The sequence below is a fragment of the Anolis sagrei genome, chromosome 13 (genome assembly GCF_037176765.1).
Source record: "Anolis sagrei isolate rAnoSag1 chromosome 13, rAnoSag1.mat, whole genome shotgun sequence".
Lineage (NCBI taxonomy): Eukaryota > Metazoa > Chordata > Lepidosauria > Squamata > Dactyloidae > Anolis > Anolis sagrei.
The window spans coordinates 15,938,078-15,963,068 of record NC_090033.1 but is presented as its reverse complement, the minus strand read 5'-3'; the positions used below and the strand labels follow the sequence as shown (position 1 = coordinate 15,963,068).

Genomic DNA, 24,991 nt, shown 5'->3' with positions numbered 1-24,991 from the left:
GTGTCAATTCATTCAGTGGTTTCTGAGTTATGTTAATACCACAAACAAACGTTACGTTTTTATTTTGCGCATGCGTTGTAATGTTTTTCGGCTTTTAAGTCCCTTCCGCTCTGTTTTTTGTGTGTGTTTTTATGAGTGATGGTCACTTGTTGGCCTGAGAGGTGTCTTGTGTCCAAATTTGGTGTCAATTCATTCAGTGGTTTCTGAGTTATGTTAATCCCACAAACGAACATTACATTTTTATTTTGCGTATGCGTTGTAATGTTTTTTTGGCTTTTAAGTCCCTTGCGCTCTGTTTTTTTGGTGTTTTTATGAGTGATGGTCACTCGTTGGCCTGAGAAGTGTCTTGTGTCCAAATTTGGTGTCAATTCATTCAGTGGTTTCTGAGTTATGTTAATCCCACAAACGAACATTACATTTTTATTTTGCGTATGCGTTGTAATGTTTTTTTGGCTTTTAAGTCCCTTGCGCTCTGTTTTTTTGGTGTTTTTATGAGTGATGGTCACTCGTTGGCCTGAGAAGTGTCTTGTGTCCAAATTTGGTGTCAATTCATTCAGTGGTTTCTGAGTTATGTTAATCCCACAAACGAACATTACATTTTTATTTTGCGTATGCGTTGTAATGTTTTTTTGGCTTTTAAGTCCCTTGCGCTCTGTTTTTTTGGTGTTTTTATGAGTGATGGTCACTCGTTGGCCTGAGAAGTGTCTTGTGTCCAAATTTGGTGTCAATTCATTCAGTGGTTTCTGAGTTATGTTAATACCACAAACGAACATTACATTTTTATTTTGCGCATGCGTTGTAATGATTTTTTGGCTTTTAAGTCCCCTCCATTCTGGTTTTTTTGGGGGTGTTTTTATGAGTGATGGTCACTCGTTGGCCTGAGAGATGTCTTGTGTCCAAATTTGGTGACAATTCATCCAGTGGTTTCTGAGTTATGTTAATACCACAAACGAACGTTACATTTTTATTTTGCGCATGCGTTGTAATGTTTTTCGGCTTTTAAGTCCCTTCTGCTCTGTTTTATGTGTGTGTTTTTATGAGTGATGGTTACTCGTTGGCCTGAGAAATGTCTTGTGTCCAAATTTGGTGACAATTCGTCCAGTGGTTTCTGAGTTATGTTAATACCACAAACGAACGTTACATTATTATTTTGTGCATGCGTTGTAATGTTTTCTTGGCTTCTGCTCTGTTTTTTTTTGTATGTTTTTATGAGTGATGGTCACTTGTTGGCCTGAGAGGTGTCCTGTGTCCAAATTTGGTGTCAATTCGTCCAGTGGTTTTTGAGTTATGTTAATCCCACAAACTCACATCATCCACGTGCTCGATGTCAAGGCCGGGGAGCGCATAGTTGCACGGCATGAGTGATCACGACACCCTTCCAAAGTCTGATGTGCTCCTTTCTCTCTCTTCCTTCCAGGCTTCCGGTGGACACAGCCACTTCCGCCTCTCCGCCATGGAAGTCAAACTGATCCACGTTGCCCTGGTTGTCTTCTTCCTGCTCTCCGTTGCCATGACCAGCTGCTTCCTGTGGCAGTACAGCCTTCCCAAGGTGGAACCCAGTAAGTACGCGGGGTGGGCGCACTACGGACAAAAAAGTTCAAATACTGTGTTGTCAAAGGCTTTCATGGCTGCAGTGAGTTTTCAGGGCTGTCTGGCCATGCTCCAGTAGCATTCTCTCATGACCTGCATCTGTGGCTGGCATCTTCAGAAGTTCTGTTGCTAATGATGCAAGTGGAGTGTAAATATACAGTGCTCCCTCCTTTATCGCGGGTGTTATGTTCCATGACCATCCGCGGAAAGTGAAAATCCACAAAGTAGGAGCGCTATATACGTCCTGCATATGTCCTCCCCCAAGTACCAACTGCTGCTCTGGGCCATAGTGAAGAGAGAGGGGGCCAGGGGACAGTTCCATCTTGTCTCCTGCATATGTCATCAGTTGGGGACACCCTCCCACAGCACCATCTACCGTTCTGGCCAGAGTGAAGAGAGAGGGGGCCAGGGGACAGTTCCATCTTGTCTCCTGCATACGTCATCAGTTGGGGACCCCTCCCACCCCAGCAACAACTGCCACTCTGGGCCAGAGTGAAGAGAAAGGGAGCCAGTTCCATCTTGTCTCCTGCATGTGTCATCAGTTGGGGATCCCTGCCCCCCAGCTTCAGTTGCCGGTATGGGTCAGAGTGAAGAGAGAGGGGCCAGGGGACAGTTCCATCTTGTCTCCTGCATGTGTCATCAGTTTGGGACCCCTGCCCCCAGCTTCAACTGCCGCTATGGGCCAGAGTGAAGAGAAGTGGGGGCAGGGAACAGTTCCATCTTGTCTCCTGCCGCTATGGGCCAGAGTGAAGAGATATGGGTCCAGGGAATAGTTCCATCTTGTCTCCTGCATATGTCATCAGTTGGGGACCCCTCTCCCCAGCACCAACTGATGCTCTGGGCCAGAGTGAAGAGAGAGGGGGCCAGGGGACAGTTCCATCTTGTCTCCTGCATATGTCATCAGTTGGGGACCCCTCCCCTGAGCAAGAACTGCCGCTCTGGGGCAGAGTGAAGAGAGACGGGTCCAGGGGACAGATCCATCTTGCCTCCTGCATATGACATCAGTTGGGGACCCCTCTCCCCAGCACCAACTGAAGCTCCGGGCCAGAGTGAAGAGAGAGGGGGCCAGGGGACAGTTCCACCTTGTCTCCTGCATGTGTCATCAGTTGGGGACCCCTCCCCCCTCCCAGCAACAACTGTCACTCTGGGCCAGAGTGAAGAGAGAGGGGGCCAGTTCCATCTTGTCTCCTGCATGTGTCATCAGTTGGGGATCCCTGCCCCCCAGCTTCAACTGCTGCTCTGGGCCAGAGTGAAGAGAGAGGGGGCCAGGGGACAGTTCCATCTTGTCTTCTGCATATGTCATCAGTTGGGGACCCCTCCCCTGAGCAAGAACTGCCATTCTGGGGCAGAGTGAAGAGAGAGGGGTCCAGGGGACAGATCCATCTTGTCTCCTGCATGTGTCATCAGTTGGGGACCCCTGCCCCCATCGCCAACTGCCACTCTGGGCCAGAGTGAAGAGAGAGGGGCCAGGGGACAGTTCCATTTTGTCTCCTGCATGTGTCATCAGTTGGGGACCCCTGCCCCCATCGCCAACTGCCACTCTGGGCCAGAGTGAAGAGAGACGGGCTAAGGGACAGTTCCATTTTGTCTCCTGCATATGTCAACAGTTGGGGACCCCTGCCCCCATCGCCAACTGCCACTCTGGGCCAGAGTGAAGAGAGAGGGGGCCAGGGGACAGTTCCATCTTGTCTCCTGTATCCTTTCCCATCTTTTTCTTTCTCTCCTTCCAAGGTACATTTCCATAACCTGCCATTCAGTCCTGGAGACCTTCCTTGAGCCTTAGCCAGCACTGTCGTAATTCCTAGGGCATTTCACCTTAGAATCATCTCCTTCAACCTACTATTATCTCTCTGGGGTTGTTCCTAGGCCCAACCGTGACCGAGACCAAGCCGGAGACAGTGCAGATGTGTCCCCGTTACCCAGATCCTGTGCCTCTGGACCACCCGATCCCGATCCTGAAGGATGCTCTGGAAAAGGTTTGTTGGGATCGGACAAGAAGTTAACTTTTGCGGGTGTGTTTGATTGATGGGGCCTCTTTAGGAAGCCCTATGTTCCCCCATGTGGTGCCAGAGCACAGTCTGTTCAGCGCCTTCCAAGTTGCCCAGTCTTCTGTGTGCCCAGGGGGGAGTCTCTCATTGGGTATCACCCACGGATTGAGGTTCTGGGTTTGAGCCTGCCACTTTTGGACTCTCGCTTGCTGAGGCGTTCCAGCGAGTGTCTCTGTAGATCTTAGGAAACTATGTCTAGATTTAAGTCGTTGACGTGCTGGCTGATACCCAAACAGGGGATGAGCTGGAGATGTCTCTGCCTTGGTCCTTTCACTATTGGCTGCCACTTCCCGGTGGATGAGAGGTGGTGCGATACCGACTAGACAGTGTAATTTCTCCAGTGGTGTAAGGCGCAGACACCCCGTGACAATGCGGCGTGTCTCATTAAGAGCCACATCCACTGTTTTAGCGTGGTGAGATGTGTTCCATACTGGGCATGCGTGCTCAGCAGCAAGGGCAGATGTCTTCACTGTGTCTGGTTGTGATCCCCAGGCTGTGCCAGTCAGCTTTCGTATGATATTGTTTCTAGCACCCACTTTTTGTTTGATGTTCAGGCAGTGCTTCTTGTAGGTAAGAGCACGGTCCAATGTGACTCCCAGGTATTTGGGTGCGCTGCAATGCTCCAGTGGGATTCCTTCCCAGGTAATAATCCTCAGAGCTCGGGATGCTTCTCTGTTCTTGAGATGAAAGGCACATGTCTGTGTTTTAGATGGGTTGGGGATCAGCTGGTTTTCCCTGTAATAGGCAGTAAGAGCAACTAGAGCTTTGGAGAGCTTCTGTTCAACCATCTCAAAGCTCCCTGTTTGAGCGGTGATGGCATGATCATCAGCATAGATTAAGCTCTCTGTCCCTTCTGGCAATGGCTGGTCATTTGTGTAGATGTTGAACATGGACGGAGCAAGCACGCTCCCCTGAGGCAGGCCGTTCTTCTGTTTCCGCCACCTGCTTCTCTGGCCCTGGAACTCAACAAAAAAGCTCCTGTTTTGTAGCAGGTTTCCTATGAGGCGGGTGAGGTGGTCGTCCTTTGTGATATTATACATTTTCCTCAGGAGGAGGCAGTGGTGGTTCACAGTCTCATAAGCCGCTGACAGGTCTATGAAGACAGCTCCTGTGATCTGCTGCCTTTCAAAGCCATCTTCTATGTGCTGAGTCAGGTTCGACACTTGCGATGTGCAGCTTCTGCCTTTCCTGAAGCCAGCTTGCTGTGGAATAAGACAGGGGTCTATTTTTTCCATAATTCTATGCAAAATAATTCTCTCCAGAACTTTGTAGGGGTGGCACAACAGGGAGATTGGAGGAAGAGGAGGAGGAAGAGGAGGAGGAGGAGGAAGAGGAGGAGGAGGAAGAGGAGGAGGAGGAGGAGGAAGAGGAGGAGGAGGAAAAGGAGGAGGAGGAGGGGGAAGAGGAGGAGGAGGAAGAGGAGGAGGAGGAAGAGGAGGAGGAGGAAGAGGAGGAGGAGGAAAAGGAGGAGGAGGAGGAGGAGGAAGAGGAGGAGGAGGAAGAGGAGGAGGAGGAGGAAGAGGGGAAGGACTAGGAGGAAGAGGAGGAGGAAGAGGAGGAGGAAAAGGAGGAGGAGGAAGAGGAGGGGGAAGTGGAGGAGGAGGAAGAGGAGAAGGAGGAGGAGGTGGAGGAAGAGGAGGAGGAGGAGGTGGAGGAAGAGGAGGAAGAGGAGGAAAAGGAGGAGGAGGAGGGGGAAGAGGAGGAAGATGAGGAGGAGGAGGAGGACTAGGATGAAGAGGAGGAGGAAGAGGAGGAGGAGGAAGAGGAGGAGGAGGAGGAGGAAGAGGAGGAGGAGGAAGCGGAGTAGGAAGAGGAGGAGGAGGAAGAGGAAGAGGAGGAGACGGAGGAAAAGGAGGAGGAAGAGGAGGAGGAGGAGGAGGCTGAGGAGGAGGAGGAGGAGGAAAAGAAGGAGGAAGAGGAGGAGGAAGAGGAGGAGGAAACAGAGTAGGAAGAGGAGGAGGAGGAGGAAGAGAAGGAGGAGGAGGAGGAAGAGGAAGAGGAGGACGAAGAGGAGGGAAAGAGGAGGAGGTGGAGGAGGAAGAGGAGGAGGAGGAAGAGGAGGACTAGGATGAAGAGGAGGAGGAGGAAGAGGAGGAGGAAGAGGAGGAGGAAGAGGAGGAGAAGTAGGAAGAGGAGGAGGAAGAAGAGGAGGAGGAGGAAGAGCAGGAGGAAGAGGAGGAGAAGGAGGAGGAAGAAGAGGAAGAGGAGAAGGAGGAGGAAGAGGAGGAGAAGGAGAAGGAGGAGGAGAAAGAGGAGGAGGAGGAAGCGGAGGAGAAGGAAGAGGAGAAGGAAGAGAAGGAGGAAGGTAAAGAGGGCAAGGAGGAAAGAAGAGCCGCCCCCAGAGGGAAGAAGATCAGCATCCAGAGCGCAGTGTTCCCTTGCTACTAGGCCTGGGTAACAACGGAAAAATTTGTTTCTAAAATCGATTTGTATTTGGGGGGTTTTTTTGTTTCGATATTTAAAATAATTACAAAATTTTCCTTTTAAAAAGTTCGATATTTACAAAATTTCGTAAATGGTAAAAAATTAACGAATCGATTTCCGAAACAATAACGAATCGATTCGTTAATGGCGGACGCGACCGCGAAATACGCTAAAAAACCTCCAAAACCTTCTGAAGCTTCCCTCTCCCTCTGTTGTTGACTGTTGGTGTGATATTATAATTTTCTTTCACTAATTAAACCATAAAACTGGCCCAGACATGCGGAAATAATAACGAAACGACCTCAAAACAATAACGAAACGAATACAATATCGAAATACGAAGCATTTACAAAACGTTTTTGAAAATTCGTTTTTTTAATAATTGCTCCAGAATGGTTCGTTATCGTTTTGTAATTGAAAAAATTAATGAATTATTAACGAATTACGAATTAACGAAACGAAACCGCCCAGCCCTACTTGCTACTTGTACTGTATATTTTAAATTCATTTTTTTTAAAAACCCGCGAAAAAGCGAGTCCGCGGAAAGCGAACTGCAAAGTAGCAAGGGAACACTGTATATCGATGAGAGCAATTCTGTTTTGCTTTGTGTTTTTGATCTAAAGTGAACAGAATCATATTTTTCTTTCTACTTAAAGCAGCAGACTCGCGTGTATTTTTTGAGTTTTTATCACACCGAGAGTAAAAGGCGCTGAGACTTTCCGCGGGTCACGAACGCCACACGACAACTGCAACTCTTGCTCTGCCCGAATGAAATCTTTGACTCCTCTCCTTCCTTATCTTCTGCAGGTGGACATGCTTCTCCGCCACAAAATCCGAAGCCCTGGCCTGCCCGCTTTGTCCGCCATCGTTATCTACAACGACACCGTATTGTGGACGGGCAACTTCGGGAAACGCAATGGCTCCGATCCCTCCTCTGGCATTCCCAATGAATATACCATTTACAGGTGAGCTTGTGCCCAGGCAGTAGGCTTGGGTAACCACGGAAAAATTTGGTTCTAAACTCGTTCCGTTTTTAGGGGGCCCTTGCGTTTCGTTTTTTTTAATAATTCCGAAATTTTCCTTTAAAAAAATCGAAATTTACAAAATTTCGTAAAATTACGAATTGATTCGTTAATGGCGGATGAGATTGCGCAATATGCTAAAAAAAACCCTCCAAAGGGGACAGGGGGAACTTCTGAAGCTTCCCTCTCCCTCTGTTGTTGACTGTTGGTGTGATAAAACAAACAACAACTATGAAACTTTTTTATATAATAATTACGAAATAATTTCGAAATAATTACGAAATAATTACGAAATAAATTGAAAAAAATTGTTTCAAATCTTAATTACTCCTCGCACTATTCCTGCATGGCTCAATATTGGATCGTAAGCTAATTTAAATACGAATTAATAACGAATTACGAAATTAACGAACGAAACCGCCCAAGCCTACTAGGCAGGTCAGGTAGCAGCAACAGAGCGATCTGCCTGATTGGTTCTCTACAAAGTTTGCAATCTGATTCAACCTCGAGTTGAAAGGCCTACCACGTTCTAGAAGGGACAACTATCTGAGCATTAGTTGTCCTCCGGTGCAATTCTATGTGATGCTTCCAGTGGAAGTTGAACATAAGTGTTGTACTGGAAGACCTAGAGTCTTCTAGAGAGGACAATTATCTAGGGATTTGTGAGTCCTCCAGTGCAATTCTATCTTCAGTTTCCAATGCACTAGAAGACGTAGAGCAGGGGTCCCCAAACTAAGGCCCGCAGGCCGGATATGGCCCCCTGAGGGGTGTGGAGAAGGGGAGGAGGTGGCGGGCGAAGCAGCTTTGGGGCTGCTTCATCCTCTGCCTCCCTGGGCCCAGCCGGCTCTTCTGCCTTCGGGAAGGGGCCACGAGCTGCGTGCTTCCGCAGAGCAGAGCCAGGCGGAGCAGCAGCCGCGTCCCGGGCATGATGCGCCTCCCGAGCCTCTACCTGTCAGGGCGGGGACTCCACGGTCTACCATGCAAGGCAAGGAGCAGAGGGAGGGGGTCAGTGCGGAGGGACCGAGGGACAGAGGGAGGGATCTCCTTCCACTAGGGAAGCACCCGCCAAGACCCTGCTCCTCATAGAATCATAGAATCATAGAATCAAAGAGTTGGAAGAGACCTCATGGGCCATCCAGTCCAACCCCATTCTGCCAAGAAGCAGGAATATTGCATTCAAATCACCCCTGACAAATGGCCATCCAGCCTCTGTTTAAAAGCTTCCAAAGAAGGAGCCTCCACCACACTCCGGGGCAGAGAGTTCCACTGCTGAACGGCTCTCACAGTCAGGAAGTTCTTCCTCATGTTCAGATGGAATCTCCTCTCTTGTAGTTTGAAGCCATTGTTCCGCGTCCTAGTCTCCATGGAAGCAGAAAACAAGCTTGCTCCCTCCTCCCTGTGGCTTCCTCTCACATATTGATACATCATGTCTCCTCTCAGCCTTCTCTTCTTCAGGCTAAACATGCCCAGTTCCCTAAGCCGCTCCTCATAGGGCTTGTTCTCCAGACCTTTTATCATTTTAGTCGCCCTCCTCTGGACACATTCCAGCTTGTCAACATCTCTCTTGAATTGTGGTGCCCAGAATTGGACACAATATTCCAGGTAAAGTGGTCTAACCAAAGTAGAATAGAGGGGTAGCATTACTTCCTTAGATCTAGACACTATGCTCCTATTGATGCTGGCCAAAATCCCATTGGCTTTTTTTGCTGCCACATCACATTGTTGGCTCATGTTTAACTTGTTGTCCACGAGGACTCCAAGATCTTTTTCACACGTACTGCTCTCGAGCCAGGCATCCCCCATTCTGTATCTTTGCATTTCGTTTTTCCTGCCAAAGTGGAGTATCTTACATTTGTCACTGTTGAACTTCATTTTGTTAGTTTTGGCCCATCTCTCTAATCTGTCAAGATCGTTTTGAATCCTGCTCCTGTCCTCTGGAGTATTGGCTATCCCTCCCCCGCAAGCCCCAACACAATCTATGGGTGGTTCCACCTACAAAAACTTCACTATGGCAATGGTTTCCCCCATTATTCGATAGTGTTAGATGCTTAGTAGATCCAGGGAATGCTGTGGATGTAGTATATCTTGATTTCACCAAGACTAAATGTCCCATGTGATCAGAGGCGGCCCTAGGTAATTTTCAACGGTAAGCAAACAGTATTTTGCCCCCCCCCCCAACCAATCATTGATATATATTTTATGTTCGTCATGTGTGTCATATTTCGTTCAATTCCATCATTGGTGGAGTTCAGAATGCTCTTTGATTGTAGGTGAATTATACATCCCAGTAACTACACTTGCCGCACTTGCTCCTTTGCCTGGCCCGCTTTGGGTCCAGAGGCGTGCCTGAAGACCCCGGCGTGTGCACCAAAAGTCACCTCTTCTCTTGACTTTCTCCTCAGCCATTGGGACCAAGAGAGAGAGAGAGAGAGAGAGGTGGAGATGTCCACTAGGGCTGGGCGGTTTCATTTCATTAATTCGTAATTCGTTAAAAATTCATGTTTTTTTTGTTAACGAAGCGATAACGAACCATTCTGGAGCAACTTAAAAACCAAACGAATTTTTCAATTCGTTTCGTAAATGCTTCGTATTTCGTTATGTATTCGTTTCGTTATTGGTTTGAGGTCGTTTCGTTATTATTTCCGCATGTCTGGGGCAAGTTTTATAGTTGTTTTTTGTTTAATTAGTGAAAAAAAATTATAATATCACACCAACAGTCAACAACAGAGGGAGAGGGAAGCTTCAGAAGTTTTTTTAGCGTATTGCGCGATCGCGGCCGCCATTAACGAATCGATTCGTTATTGTTTCGTTATTGTTTCATTATTGTTTTGTAATTTTTTTACCATTTACGAAATTTCGTAAATATCGAACTTTTTTAAAGGAAAATTTCGGAATTCTTTTAAATATCGAAACTCAAAAAACCCCAAAAAACGAATCGATTTTAGAAACAAATTTTTCCGTTGTTACCCAGGCCTAATGTCCACCTTTCCTGAAGGTAGGCGCAAAAACAAAGGAGGGAGCGGAGGTGGGAGATACCTCCAGCCGGAGGGGCTCTCTCTCTCTCTCTCTCTCTTGGTCCCAATGGCTGAAGAGAAAGTCAGGAGAAGAGGCAACTTTTGGTGCGCACGCTGGGGTCTTCAGACACACCTCTGAACCCAAAGCGGGCCAGGCGTGGCGGCTCCGCCCCTTGGCCCACCTGCAGATTTGGGAGAGAAGAGGAGGCGGGTGGAGTGCCGGGGGATCGGGAAAGGGAGCCGGTCATGGGGAAGGGATCGAACGCGGAGAACGATTGAGCACCGACTCTGCTCGCGCACCCGGTGGCCGGGTGGAGCAGGAACGAGAGGGGCGAGGCGAGGCTCAAGGGCCCGGCCCCTTTGGGAAGAGGATCGCCCGGCAGAGAGGCAAGAAAGCCGAGGCTCCCCCCGGACTGCTAGGGCTGTTGTGAGCTGAGGGGGCACTCCTCAAGTGGCGGTCAAGGAGCATTTACAGAGGCGCCTCTGCGCCCCTGGCAAAAAAAAAGTGTTCGGCGACCGCTTACTTCGCGTAATGGATGAGCCGCCCCTGCATGTGATCACTTCCAACTCTATGATTCTATGATTCCCACTTCACTTCACTAAGGTGGGGAAGGACCACTCTGAGAACGGATGTTTCAAGTAACCATGCCTATGTTTTTTGTCCGGGTTAGGATTGCCAGTGTCTCCAAGATCTTCCCCACCATCATGCTGTACAAGCTATGGGAGGAAGGGAAGGTGACGTCCCTGGACGACCCGTTGGAACGCTACGCCCAGAGCTTTGCCATTAAAAACCCTCTGGGGCGGCTCCGAGAGTCAGAGCAGAGATACTCAGCCGACGGACTGATCTTCTTGGAGAAAGGTTCACTGCCCTTGAAGCCATCGCCGGTGACGCTGCGGAGAATGGCCAGCCAACTTTCAGGTGAGAAGTTATGGATGGTTGGAGATGGACAGCACCACCGTTGAGACATAAGACCCAACCCCAACTCCACGCTGTTTTATTTCTCGTGTCAGGGCAACCAGTCGATTATATTACATTTCTAACAGAACAAAGCAAACAAACAGAGAAAATACAAAATGTGTGAGTTTGATAGTTGATTAAATGTCCTTTGACCAGTATCTGGCCCCTTGGACTGCCTCTGGTGTTGCCGCAAGAAGGTCCTCCATGGTGCATGTGGCAGGGCTCAGGTTGCATTGCAGCAGATGGTCTGTGGTTTGCTCCTCTCCGCACTCGCATGTCGAGGATTCCACTTTGTGGCCCCATTTCTGCATCTCGTGGTGCCAGAGCGCAGTCTGTTCAGTGCCTCCCAAGTCACCCAGTCCTCTGTGTGCCCAGGAAGAAGTCTCTCATTTGGTATCAGCCATTGGTTGAGGTGCTGGGTTTGAGCCTGCCACTTTTGGACTCTCGCTTGCTGAGGCGTTCCAGCGAGTGTCTCTGTAGATCTTAGAAAACTATGTCTGGATTTAAGTCATTGACGTGCTGGCTGATACCCAAACAGGGGATGAGCTGGAGATGTCTCTGCCTTGGTCCTTTCACTATTTGCTGCCACTTCCCGGTGGATGTCAGGTGGTGCAATACCGGCTAAGCAGTGTAATTTCTCCAGTGGTGTAGGGCACAGACACCCCGTGATAATGCGGCATGTCTCATTAAGAGCCACATCCACTGTTTTAGTGTGGTGAGAAGTGTTCCACACTGGGCATGCATACTCAGCAGCAAGGGCAGATGTCTTCACTGTGTCTGGTTGTGATCCCCAGGTTGTGCCAGTCAGCTTTCGTATGATATTGTTTCTGGCACCCACTTTTTGCTTGATGTTCAGGCAGTGCTTCTTGTAGGTAAGAGCACGGTCCAGAGTGACTCCCAGGTATTTGGGTGCACTGCAATGCTCCAATGGGATTCCTTCCCAGGTAATAATCCTCAGAGCTCGGGATGCTTGTCTGTTCTTAAGGTGAAAGGCACATGTCTGTGTTTTAGATGGATTAGGGATCAGCTGGTTTTCCCTGTAATAGGCAGTAAGAGCACCTAGAGCTTTGGAGAGCTTCTGTTCAACCATCTCAAAGCTCCCTGCTTGAGCGGTGATGGCACGATCATCAGCATAGATGAAGCTCTCAGTCCCTTCTGGCAGTGTGTAGATGTTGAACATGGATGGAGGAAGCACGCTCCCCTGAGGCAGGCCGTTCTTCTGTTTCCGCCATCTGCTTCTCTGGCCCTGGAACTCAACAAAGAAGCTCCTGTTTGGTAGCTGATTTCCTTGAGTGGTGATGGCACGATCATCAGCATAGATGAAGCTCTCTGTCCCTTCTGGCAGTGGCTGGTCATTTGTGTAGATGTTGAACATGGATGGAGGAAGCACAGTCCACTGAGGCAGGCCGTTCTTCTGTTTCCGCCATCTGCTTCTCTGGCCCTGGAACTCAACAAAGAAGCTCCTGTTTGGTAGCTGATTTCCTTGAGTGGTGATGGCACGATCATCAGCATAGATGAAGCTCTCTGTCCCTTCTGGCAGTGGCTGGTCATTTGTGTAGATGTTGAACATGGATGGAGGAAGCACAGTCCACTGAGGCAGGCCGTTCTTCTGTTTCCGCCATCTGCTTCTCTGGCCCTGAACTCAACAAAGAAGCTCCTGTTTGGTAGCAGGTTTCCTATGAGGCGGGTGAGGTGGTCGTCCTTTGTGATACTATACATTTTTCTCAGGAGGAGGCAGTGGTGGTTCACAGTATCATAGGCTGCTGACAGGTCTATGAAGACAGCTCCTGTGATCTGCTGCCTTTCAAAGCCATCTTCTATGTGCTGAGTCAGGTTCAGCACTTGCGATGTGCAGCTTCTGCCTTTCCTGAAGCCAGCTTGCTGTGGGATCAGACAGGGGTCTATTTTTACCGTAATTCTATGCAGAATAAGTCTCTCCAGAACTTTGTTCTGGGGGACATGAGAGAAGCCTCCTCGCAGGATTGCAAGACATCCGGGCGTCCCCTGGGCAACGTCTTCGTAGACGGCTGATTCTCTCAATCCAGAAGCAACCAGCATGCAAGCAAGCAAACTTCACGCTGTGTTAAGTGTTGGCTGTGAATCCGCTTTGGGATTCAATCTGCAAATGAGCTGTCCAAGGTGCTGAAATCATCTGGGTAACAGGGTTCAGCACCTTGGATAGCTCCGTCCTTGCTCAAACTAAGAATTAAAATCCTACTGGTATAGACACCTTCGACGTAAGTAAGGGTAAGTGCTGAATCTGAAGAGGAAAACCTTTTGCGAGATCTAGGAAAGATATAGAGGTAGAGACAGTGAGAGGCAACCTACTTATTTTGTACTTGTGCTGAGTTATCCTTCAAAAACAGCCTTTAGACCAGTGTTTCTCAACCTGGGGGTCGGGACCTTTGTCGGGATCACGAGGGGGTGTCAGAGGGGTCACCAAGGACCATCAAAAATACAGTATTGTCTGTTGGTCATGGGGGTTCTATGTGGGAAGTTTCAGTCATTGGTGGGGTTCAGAATGCTCTTTGATTGTAGGTGAACTATAAATCCCAGCAACCACAACTCCCAAATGTCAAGGTCTATTTTTCTCAAACTCCACCAGTGTTCACATTTTGGGTATATTGAGTATTCATGCCAAGTTTGGCCCAGATTCATCATTGTTTGTCCACGGTGCTCTCTGAATGTAGGTGAACTACAACTCCCAAACTCAAGGTCAGTGCCCACCAAACCCTTCCAGTATTTCTGTTGGTCATGGGAGTTCTGTGTGCCATGTTTGGTTCAATGCCATAATTGGTGGAGTTTGGAATGCTCTTGGATTGTAGGTGAACTACAAATCCCAATAACTACAAATCCCAAATGTCAAGGTCTGTTTCCCACAAACTACATCTGTGGTCATATTTGGGCATATGGAATATTTGTGCCAAATTTGGTCCAGATCCATCATTATTTAAGTCCACAGTGCTCTCTGGATGTAGGTGAACTACAACTCCCAAACTCAAGGTCAATGCCCAACAAATCCTTCTAGTGTTTTCTGTTGGTCATGGGAGTCCTGTGTGCCATGTTTGGTTCAATCCCATAATTGGTGGAGTTTGGAATGCTCTTGGATTGTAGGTGAACTATAAATCCCATCAACTACAACTCCCAAATGACAAAATCAATTTTTTTGAGTGAAGGACATACATTGGGTTGTTAGGTGTACGCTGTCCAAATTTGGTGTCAATCGGTCAATTGGTTTTTGAGTTATGTTAATCCCACAAACGAACATTACATTTTTATTCATATAGATTTTCAAGAACCCGTGAAAAAGCGAGTCCGTTAAGAGCGAACTAGGAAGTAGCGAGGGAACACTGTATATATTATAACACATGTCACGTGTTATATAGCATGGAAGGACTCTCTATTGGTCAACCCTGCTGAGCATCTCAGAAGGAAAGGTGTTGGTGGTGGATGTGACAGAAGACATTCTCTGTATGATGTTGGAACTCAAGTCAACGTCATCTATGGGTCAACCCTGCTGAGCATCTCAGAAGGAAAGGTGGTGGTGGTAGATGTGACAGAAGACATTCTCCGTATGATGTTGGAACTCAAGTCAACGTCATCTATGGGTCAACCCTGCTGAGCATCTCAGAAGGAAATATGGTGGTGGCGGATGTGACAGAAGACATTCTCCATATGATGTTGGAACTCAAGTCAACGTCATCTATGGGTCAACCCTGCTGAGCATCTCAGAAGGAAAGGTGGTGGTGGTAGATGTGACAGAAGACATTCTCCAAATGATGTTGGAACTCAAGTCAACGTCATCTATGGGTCAACCCTGCTGAGCATCGCAGAAGGAAAGGTGGTGGTGGCGGATGTGACAGAAGACATTCTCCAAATGATGTTGGAACTCAAGTCAACGTCATCTATGGGTCAACCCTGCTGAGCATCGCAGAAGGAAAGGTGGTGGTGGCGGATGTGACAGAAGACATTCTCCGTATGATGTTGGAACTCAAGTCAACGTCATCTATGGGTCAACCCTGCTGAGCATCTCAGAAGGAAAGGTGGTGGCGGCGGAAGTGACACAAGACATTCTCCGTATGATGTTGGAACTCAAGTCAACATCATCTATGGGTCAACCTTGTTGAGCATCTCAGAAGGAAAGGTGTTGGTGGCAGATGTGACAGAAGACATTCTCCGTATGATGTTGGAACTCAAGTCAACGTCATCTATGGGTCAACCCTGCTGAGCATCGCAGAAGGAAAGGTGGTGGCGGCGGATGTGACAGAAGACATTCTCCGTATGATGTTGGAACTCAAGTCAACGTCATCTATGGGTCAACCCTGCTGAGCATCGCAGAAGGAAAGGTGGTGGCGGCGGATGTGACAGAAGACATTCTCCGTATGATGTTGGAACTCAAGTCAACGTCATCTATGAGTCAACCCTGCTGAGCATCGCAGAAGGAAATGTGGTGGCGGCGGATGTAACAGAAGACATTCTCCGTATGATGTTGGAACTCAAGTCAACGTCATCTGTGGGTCAACCCTGCTGAGCATCTCAGAAGGAAAGGTGGTGGTGGCGGATGTGACAGAAGACATTCTCCGTATGATGTTGGAACTCAAGTCAACGTCATCTGTGGGTCAACCCTGCTGAGCATCGCAGAAGGAAAGGTGGTGGTGGCGGATGTAACAGAAGACATTCTCCGTATGATGTTGGAACTCAAGTCAACGTCATCTATGGGTCAACCCTGCTGAGCATCTCAGAAGGAAAGGTGGTGGTGGCGGATGTAACAGAAGACATTCTCCGTATGATGTTGGAACTCAAGTCAACGTCATCTATGGGTCAACCCTGCTGAGCATCGCAGAAGGAAAGGTGGTGGTGGCGGATGTAACAGAAGACATTCTCCGTATGATGTTGGAACTCAAGTCAACGTCATCTGTGGGTCAACCCTGCTGAGCATCTCAGAAGGAAAGGTGGTGGTGGCGGATGTGACAGAAGACATTCTCCATATGATGTTGGAACTCAAGTCAACGTCATCTGTGGGTCAACCCTGCTGAGCATCCCAGAAGGAAAGGTGGTGGTGGCGGATGTGACAGAAGACATTCTCCATATGATGTTGGAACTCAAGTCAACGTCATCTATGGGTCAACCCCACCTGAGCATCTCAGAAGGAAAGGTGGTGGCGGCGGATGTGACAGAAGACATTCTCCGTATGATGTTGGAACTCAAGTCAACGTCATCTGTGGGTCAACCCTGCTGAGCATCTCAGAAGGAAAGGTGGTGGTGGCGGATGTGACAGAAGACATTCTCCATATGATGTTGGAACTCAAGTCAACGTCATCTATGGGTCAACCCTGCTGAGCATCCCAGAAGGAAAGATAGAGGTGGCGGATGTGACAGAAGACATTCTCCGTATGATGTTGGAACTCAAGTCAACGTCATCTATGGGTCAACCCTGCTGAGCATCTCAGAAGGAAATATAGTGGTGGCGGATGTGACAAAAGACATTCTCCTCATGATGTTGGAACTCAATTGGCACGCTGGCTTTGTGAGCTGGGATTCCTGAGCTATTAATATTTTGCCCACAGTTGGCTCTTGTTCAGTTACAAGTGAGTCATGTGGGTGCCTAAGGAGTAAATCCAGGCAATGTGTGTCTGTGGGCGGGTGTGTTGTCCACTGAGACCAGGCACAAATATAACATCTCCAAGAATCCTGACTCAATCGTTCTTCGGATTCGTGTGTTCGGCACCCGACCCCACGGACATGCTATAAATAACCTAAACTAGGGCTGCGCAACATTGCAGAAATCCTTTCTCTTTTCATTTCAAATTTCTGATGCTCCGCCTTCTGTTTTCTGGAAGATTTTTCCCAAAACGGAAACTGAACATTGAAACTGGGCATTGACCTTGAGTTTGGGAGTTGTAGTTCAACTACATCCAGAGACCACCGTGGACTCATACAATGATGGATCTGGACCAAACTTGGCACAAATATTCTATATGCCCAAATATGAACACAGATGGAGTTTGGGGGAAATAGACCTTGACATTTGGGAGTTGTAGTTACTGGGATTTATAGTTCACCTACAATCAAAGAGCATTCCGAACTCCAACAATTATGGCATTGAACCAAACTTGTCACACAGGAATTCCATGACCAACAGAAAACACTAGAAGGGTTTGGTGGGCATTGACCTTGAGTTTGGGAGTTGAAGCAGCTGGAGGATCTGAAGGTGGAGCTGTCTCAGCTGTGGGTTGCCAAGGTGACTGGTGGAGCAGCTTCCAAACTCTCCAAAATCCGGGTGGTTCGCAAATCTATTGCCAGGGTGCTGGTGGTCATTAACCAAACCCAGAAGGAAAACCTCCGGAAATTCTACAAAGGCAAAAAGTACAAACCGCTGGACTTGAGGCCTAAGAAGACTCGTGCCATGCGGCACAGGCTAACCAAGCACGAACAGGGTCTGAAGACCAAAAAACAGCAGCGGAAAGAGCGCCTGTACCCCCCTCGGAAATACGCTGTTAAGGCATGAGCCTCACATCTTCAACTGTTCAGAAATGATTTTTTTCCATTAAAGGTGTTTATCTTTGGACTCTCAAAAAAATAATAATAAAGCTATTGTCCTCCCAACCCTGCTCTATGCCTGTGAGACGTGGACTGTCTACAGACGTCACATGCAGCTCCTGGAACGTTTCCATCAGCGCTGCCTCCGGAAAATCCTGCAAATCTCCTGGGAAGACAAGCGGACAAACGTCAGTGTGCTGGAAGAAGCAAAGACCACCAGCATTGAAGCGATGGTCCTCCAACATCAACTCCGCTGGGCCGGCCACGTTGTCCGGATGCCTGACCACCGTCTCCCAAAGCAGTTGCTCTACTCCGAACTTAAGAACGGAAAACGGAACGTTGGTGGACAGGAAAAGAGATTTAAAGATGGGCTCAAAGCCAACCTTAAAAACTCTGGCATAGACACTGAGAACTGGGAAGCCCTGGCCCTTGAGCGCTCCAGCTGGAGGACAGCTGTGACCAGCAGTGCTGCAGAATTTGAGGAGGCACGAGTGGAGGGTGAAAGAGTGAAACGTGCCAGGAGGAAGGCGCGTCAAGCCAACCCCGACCGGGACCGCCTTCCACCTGGAAACCAATGCCCTCACTGCGGAAGAAGATGCAGAGCAAGAATAGGGCTCCACAGCCACCTACGGACCCACAAGGAAATCCATAATGGAAGACCATCTTACTCGTCCAACGAGGGATCGCCTAAGTAAGTAAGTCTCAAAAAAAAAGAGTAGTAGAGTTGTGTGTCATCTGTGTAGAGATGGCAACCAACTCCAAAACTCCGGATGACCTCTCCCAGCGGTTTCATGTAGATGTTGAAAAGCATGGGAAACAGGATAGAGCCTTGCGGGACCCCACAGGTCAAGGGCCAGTGGTCCGAGCAGGCATCTCCCAGCTTCACCATCTGGGGTTGACCCTCCAGGAAGTACTGGAGCCACGACAAAGCCGTACCTCCAAGGCTCATCCTGGAGAGACGTCCCAGAAGGATACCATGATCGGGGGTATCGAAAGCCGCTGAGATGTCCAAGAGAACCAGAAGGGTCGCACTCCCCCTGTCCAGCTCTCTATGGAGGTCATCCACAGGTCAAAGGCCAGGGGTCCGAGCAGGCATCTCCCAGCTTCACCATCTGGGATCGACCCTCCAGGAAGTACTGGAGCCACGACAAAGCCGTACCTCCAAGGCTCATCCTGGAGAGACGTCCCAGAAGGATACCATGATCAAGGGTATCGAAAGCCGCTGAGATGTCCAAGAGAACCAGCAGGGTCACACTCCCCCTGTCCAGCTCTCTACGGAGGTCATCCACCAAGGCGACCAAAGCCATCTCGGTGCCATGGCCAGGTCTGAAGCCAGACTGTGACTGATCTAGGTAGTTGATGTCATCCAGGAAAACCTGGAGCTGAGAGGTGACCACCCATTTTAGCTGAGAGGCGACCACCCATGCAATTTTCAGCTCTCCATTTTTAGGATGGTTTCTCCATCTTTGCTGGACCTTAATAGGCCCCTAGCCAGACCCCAATCATATAATATAATTCAATCCATTCATCACAGAGGGGTGTGATGAACGATACTCATTTGGTGTCTTTGGTGTCCTAGGTTTGCCCAGGAGGCTGCGCTCCACGAGTCTGTTGTGGAAAGGAACCACACAAGAAGCCTTGGCACTGCTGAAAGATGACATCTTGGTGGCCGACCCAGGGACCAGGTGAGTGCAGCCCTTGAAGACATCTCCTCTTTATATTGCCACTAACCGTCCCCTGCCATGCGTTGCTGTGGCCCACATGGGGGTTCTGTGTGGGAGGTTTGGCCCAATTCTATCATTGGTGGAATTCAGAATGCTCTGTGATTGTAGGTGAACTATAAATCCCAGCAACTACAACTCCCAAATGTCAAGATTCTATTTTCCCCAAACTCCACCAGTATTCACATTTGGGCATATTAAGTATTCTTGTAGAGTTTGGTCCAGATCCATCATTGGTAATCTCTGGATGTAGGTGAACTACAACTCCAAAACCAATGCCCACCAAACCCTTCCAGTATTTTCTGTTGGTCATGGGAGAACTGTGTGCCAAGTTTGGTTCAATTCCATCATTGGTAGGGTTCAGAATGCTCTTTGATTGTAGGTGAACTATAAATCCCAGCAACTACAACTCCCAAATGACAAAATCAATTTTTTTGAGTGAAGGACATACATTGAGTTGTTAGGTGTCTTGTGTCCAAATTTGGTGTCAATTTGTCCAGTGGTTTTTGAGTTCTGTTAATCCCACAAACGTTTTTATTTATATAGACTAGCTGTACCCGCCACATGTTGCTGTGGCCAACCTTCCCTCTTTCTCTCCTTCTTTCCCTCTTTCCTTCACTCCTTCTTTCCTTCCTTCCTTCCCAAAGGAGAAATAGAGAGAGGGAGGAAAGGTGGAAGGGAAGGATGGAAGGAAGGAAGGCAGGAGAGAAGGAACGAAGGAAGGATTAAAGGGTGAAAGGGATGGAGAGAGGGAGAAAGAGGGAGAGAAGGAAGGAGGGAGGAAAGAGGGAAGGAAGAAAAGACAAAAGGGAGAGGGGGGAGGAAAAGTGGAAGGGAAGGATGGATGGAAGGAAGGAAGGAGAAGGAAAGGTGAAAGGGTGGAAGGGAATGGAGAGAGGGAGAAAGAGGGAGAGAGGGAAGGAGGGAGGAAAGAGGGAAGGAAGGAAAGACAAAAGAGAGGGAGGAAGGAAAGGTAGAAGTGAAGAATGGATGGATGGGTGGAAGGACGGAAAGAAGGAAGGAAGGCGGGCGAGAAGGAAGGATGAAAGGGTGGAAGGGAATGGAGGGAGAGAGATAGAGGGAGGGGAGGGAGGAAAGATGGAAGGAAGAACAAAGGGAGAGAGGGAGGAAAGGTGGACGGGAAGGATGGATGAATGGATGGAAGGAAGGAAGGAGAGAAGGAAGGATGAAAGGGTGGAAGGGAATGGAGAGAGGGAGAAAGAGGGAGAGAGGGAAGGAGGGAGGAAAGAGGGAAGGAAGGAAAGGCAGGGAGGGAGGCAGGAAAGGTAGAAGTGAAGAATGGATGGATGGATGGGTGGGTGGGTGGAAGGACGGAAGGAAGGAAGGCAAGAAGGAAGGATGAAAAGGTGGAAGGGAATGGAGGGAGAGAGAGGGGAGAGAGGAAAGATGGAAAGAAATGACAAAAGGGAGAGAGGGAGGAAAGGTGCAAGGGAAAGATGGATGGATGGAAGGAAGGAAGGAGAGAAGGAAGGATGAAAGGGTGAAAGGGAATGGAGGGAGAGAGATAGAGGGAGGGGAGGGAGGAAAAATGGAAGGAAGGACAAAAGGGAGAGAGGGAGGAAAGGTGCAAGGGAAGGATGGATGGATGGAAGGATGGATGGATGGATGGAAGGAAGGAAGGAAGGAAGGAAGGAAGGAGAGAAGGAAGGAAGGATGAAAGGGTGAAAGGGAATGGAGAGAGGGAGAAGGAGGAAGAGAGGGAAGAGGGAAGGATGGAAAGACAAATGAGAGGAAGGAAGGAAAGGTAGAAGGGAAGGATGGATGGAGGGAGGGAGGGAAAGAAGGAAGGAAGGAAGGAAGGAAGGAAGGAAGGAAGGAAGGAAGGAAGGAAGGAAGGCGAGAGGGAAGGATGAAAGGGTGGAAGGGAATGGAGGGAGAGAGATAGAGGGAGGGGAGGGAGGAAAGATGGAAGGAAAGACAAAAGGGAAGGAAGGAAGGAAGGAAGGAAGGAAGGAAGGGAGAAAGAGGGGTGGAAGAGAGGGAGGGAACGAGGAAGGAAAGAGAGGAAGGAAGGAAGGATGAAAGGGTGGAAGGGAATGGAGAGAGGGAGAAAGAGGGAGAGAGGGAAGGAGGGAGGAAAGAGGGAAGGAAGGAAAGGCAGGGAGGGAGGCAGGAAAGGTAGAAGTGAAGAATGGATGGATGGATGGGTGGGTGGGTGGAAGGAAGGCAAGAAGGAAGGATGAAAAGGTGGAAGGGAATGGAGGGAGAGAGAGGGGAGAGAGGAAAGATGGAAAGAAAGGACAAAATGGAGAGAGGGAGGAAAGGTGCAAGGGAAAGATGGATGGATGGAAGGAAGGAAGGAGAGAAGGAAGGAAGGATGAAAGGGTGAAAGGGAATGGAGGGAGAGAGATAGAGGGAGGGGAGGGAGGAAAAATGGAAGGAAGGACAAAAGGGAGAGAGGGAGGAAAGGTGCAAGGGAAGGATGGATGGATGGATGGAAGGAAGGAAGGAAGGAAGGAAGGAAGGAGAGAAGGAAGGAAGGATGAAAGGGTGAAAGGGAATGGAGAGAGGGAGAAGGAGGAAGAGAGGGAAGAGGGAAGGATGGAAAGACAAATGAGAGGAAGGAAGGAAAGGTAGAAGGGAAGGATGGATGGAGGGAGGGAGGGAAAGAAGGAAGGAAGGAAGGAAGGAAGGAAGGAAGGAAGGAAGGATGGAAGGAAGGAAGGAAGGCGAGAGGGAAGGATGAAAGGGTGGAAGGGAATGGAGGGAGAGAGATAGAGGGAGGGGAGGGAGGAAAGATGGAAGGAAAGACAAAAGGGAAGGAAGGAAGGAAGGAAGGAAGGAAGGCAGAAAGAGGGTTGGAAGAGAGGGAGGGAACGAGGAAGGAAAGAGAGGAAGGAAGGAAGGATGAAATTGTGGAAGGGAAGGAGAAAGAGGTTGCCAAAATGAGTTGATATCGCTTCTAAAGGTATTTTATTTACGATTTCTTAACGAGATTAGAAATTAACGAGCTGGATCAACCAAGCCTAATATACATATTGGGCCATTCAGAGTCGGTCTCTTGGAAGTCATCCTAAACGTCCCTCACTTGCAACCACGATCCTCTGGATTCCTGGCTGGAATGCATGAATGGCTATTGCAAGAGAAGACAAGCTCCAGCTTTGACACCTTACGGTGATTAAAATGCTTCTGCCGGGGAAAATCTCCAAAGCAGCTTAGCTGAATCTTGTCCTCTTTTGTCCTCTCCTGAGAGGTTTAATGCTTGTAAGCGAGCCACCTCCTTCTCTGTTTTTTTCTCCTCGAGAAAAGAATAACAAGGGAAAACAATACGGCTGTCCAAACACGGAAAAAATAGTTTCTAAACTCGATTCGTTTTTAGGGGTTTTTTTGCGTTTTGTTATTTAAAAGAATTCCGAAATTTTCCTTAAAAAAAAGTTCGATATTTACGAAATTTTGGATATCATAAAACAATTAGGAAACAATTACGAATCGATTACGAATCGATTCGTTAATGGCGGCCGCGATCGCGCAATACGCTAAAAAAACTTCTGAAGCTTCCCTCTCCCTCTGTTGTTGACTGTTGGTGTGATAACTATTAGGCCTGGGTAACAACGGAAAAATTTGTTTCTAAAATCGATTTGTATTTGGGGTTTTTTTTTTGTTTTGATATTTAAAATAATTACAAAATTTTCCTTTTAAAAAGTTCGATATTTACGAAATTTCGTAAATGGTAAAAAATTAACGAATCGATTTCCGAAACAATAACGAATCGATTCGTTAATGGCGGACGCGACCGCGAAATACGCTAAAAAACCTCCAAAACCTTCTGAAGCTTCCCTCTCCCTCTGTTGTTGACTGTTGGTGTGATATTATAATTTTTTCCACTAATTAAACCATAAAACTGGCCCAGACATGCGGAAATAATAACGAAACGACCTCAGAACAATAACGAAACGAATACGATAACGAAATACGAAGCATTTACAAAACGTCTTTAAAAATTCGTTTTTTTTAATAATTGCTCCAGAATGGTTCGTTATCGTTTTGTAATTGGAAAAATTAACGAATTATTAACGAATTACGAATTAACGAAACGAAACTGCCCAGGCCTAATAACTATATTTTTTTTCACTGAGAAAACAAACAGCAACCCTAAAACTTGCACCAGACATGCGGAAATAATAACGAAACATTTACGAATCAATAACGAATCAATTCCGAAACAATTACGAAACGAATTGGAAAAATTCGTTTCGTTTTTTAGTTGCTCCTGAATGGTTCAATATCGCTTCGTTATTAAAAAAAATAACGAATTTTTAACGAATTACGAAATTACGAAACGAAACCGCTCAGCCCTAGAAAACAACACTGGGAACTGTGGGTTGAACCCAATGGAGTAAGGAGTTTGAACTCAGTACGCAACAAAGGAAGGGGGAGTCAGGGAAGGAGAAAGAATCCAGGACATTGACAAAGCTAGATGACAGAAGACTGAGGCCAAATTGAGACTGTTAAAGGGTATACTAGGCTTGGGCGGTTTCGTTCGTTAATTTCATAATTCGTTATTAATTCGTATTTAAATTAGCTTACGATCCAATATTGAGCCATGCAGGAATAGCGTGAGGAGTAAATTAGATTCGACACAATTTTTTCAATTTATTTCGTAATTATTTCGTAATTATTGGCAATCTCGTCCGCCATTAACGAATCGATTCGTAATTTTACAAAAGTTCATATATTTCGAAATTTTTAAAAGGAAATTATTAAAAAAAATGAAACGCAAGGTCCCCTCTAAAAACGAAACGAGTTTAGAACCAAATTTTTCCGTGGTTACCCAAGCCTAGGGTATACGATAGGCTTGGTTGATCCAAGTCGCAAGTTTCTTAAATTGTAATGAAATCGTAAATAAATTACCTTTTGAAGCGATATCGAAAAATGGTTTCGAATCTAATTTACTTCTCACAGTATTCCTGCAAGGCTCAATATTGGATCGTAAGCTAAATACGAATTAATAACAAATTACGAAATTAACGAACAAAACCGCCCAAGCCTAATATCGACGTGTTTTGGCAACCCGGAAGTGTTTTTGCCATATCGAAGCCGCGTCCGCCATCTTCCTTACGACTTCCGCCAGTGAATTGTAAATGCTGGGGGCGTGGCCTTCAGGAACAGCTGTTCTTACCCATGCTCACCTCCTTCCTCTTTGCATTGGCGGCTTTGCGAGGTGGGCTTTGCGAGGTGGGCGTGGCTACCTCCCTGGCGACAAGCGGCGATGCGGAAGAGCTGGGTGTAGCCACGCCCACCTCGCAAAGCCCACCTCGCAAAGAGGAAGGAGGTGAGTGTGGGTAAGAACATGTGTTCCTGAAGGCCACGCCCGCAGCGACCTCCAAGGAGCACTGTGCTTGGACACACCCACCTCTCCCTTGCATGGAAGTTTGCCAGGGAAGAGAAGGAAAGATGAGAGATTTTTAAAGTGTTAGTTTAGCTTCCATGCAAGGGAGAGGTGGGTGTGGCCAAGCACAGCGCTCCTTGGAGGTCGCTGGGGGCGAGGCCTCCAAAGAGGGCTGTGCTTGGCCACGCCCACCTCTCCCTTCTGCATGGAAGCTCGCGGCAAGGGAAGGAAGGGAAACTGCGAGATTTTAATGGTTCTGGAAGGAGGGAAGGGCACCTTCCATTAATGAAACAAAGGAAGCGATTCGTATTTCCGATTTTTTTT

At 47.9% G+C, this 24,991-nt stretch overlaps 1 protein-coding gene across 3 annotated transcripts in view; it reads left to right on the top strand.

Annotated features, from left to right (window-relative positions):
• Window positions 1-24,991, top strand: part of LACTBL1 (lactamase beta like 1) — a 54,826-nt gene that overhangs the window by 23,142 nt on the left and 6,693 nt on the right. For all 3 annotated transcript variants that reach the window (XM_067472826.1, XM_067472827.1, XM_067472828.1), the window contains 5 exons: window positions 1,418-1,559; window positions 3,457-3,566; window positions 6,870-7,027; window positions 10,770-11,017; window positions 19,176-19,281. In XM_067472826.1, coding sequence (XP_067328927.1) covers window positions 1,418-1,559; window positions 3,457-3,566; window positions 6,870-7,027; window positions 10,770-11,017; window positions 19,176-19,281 — 764 coding nt within the window. The remainder of the gene's footprint in view (window positions 1-1,417; window positions 1,560-3,456; window positions 3,567-6,869; window positions 7,028-10,769; window positions 11,018-19,175; window positions 19,282-24,991) is intronic.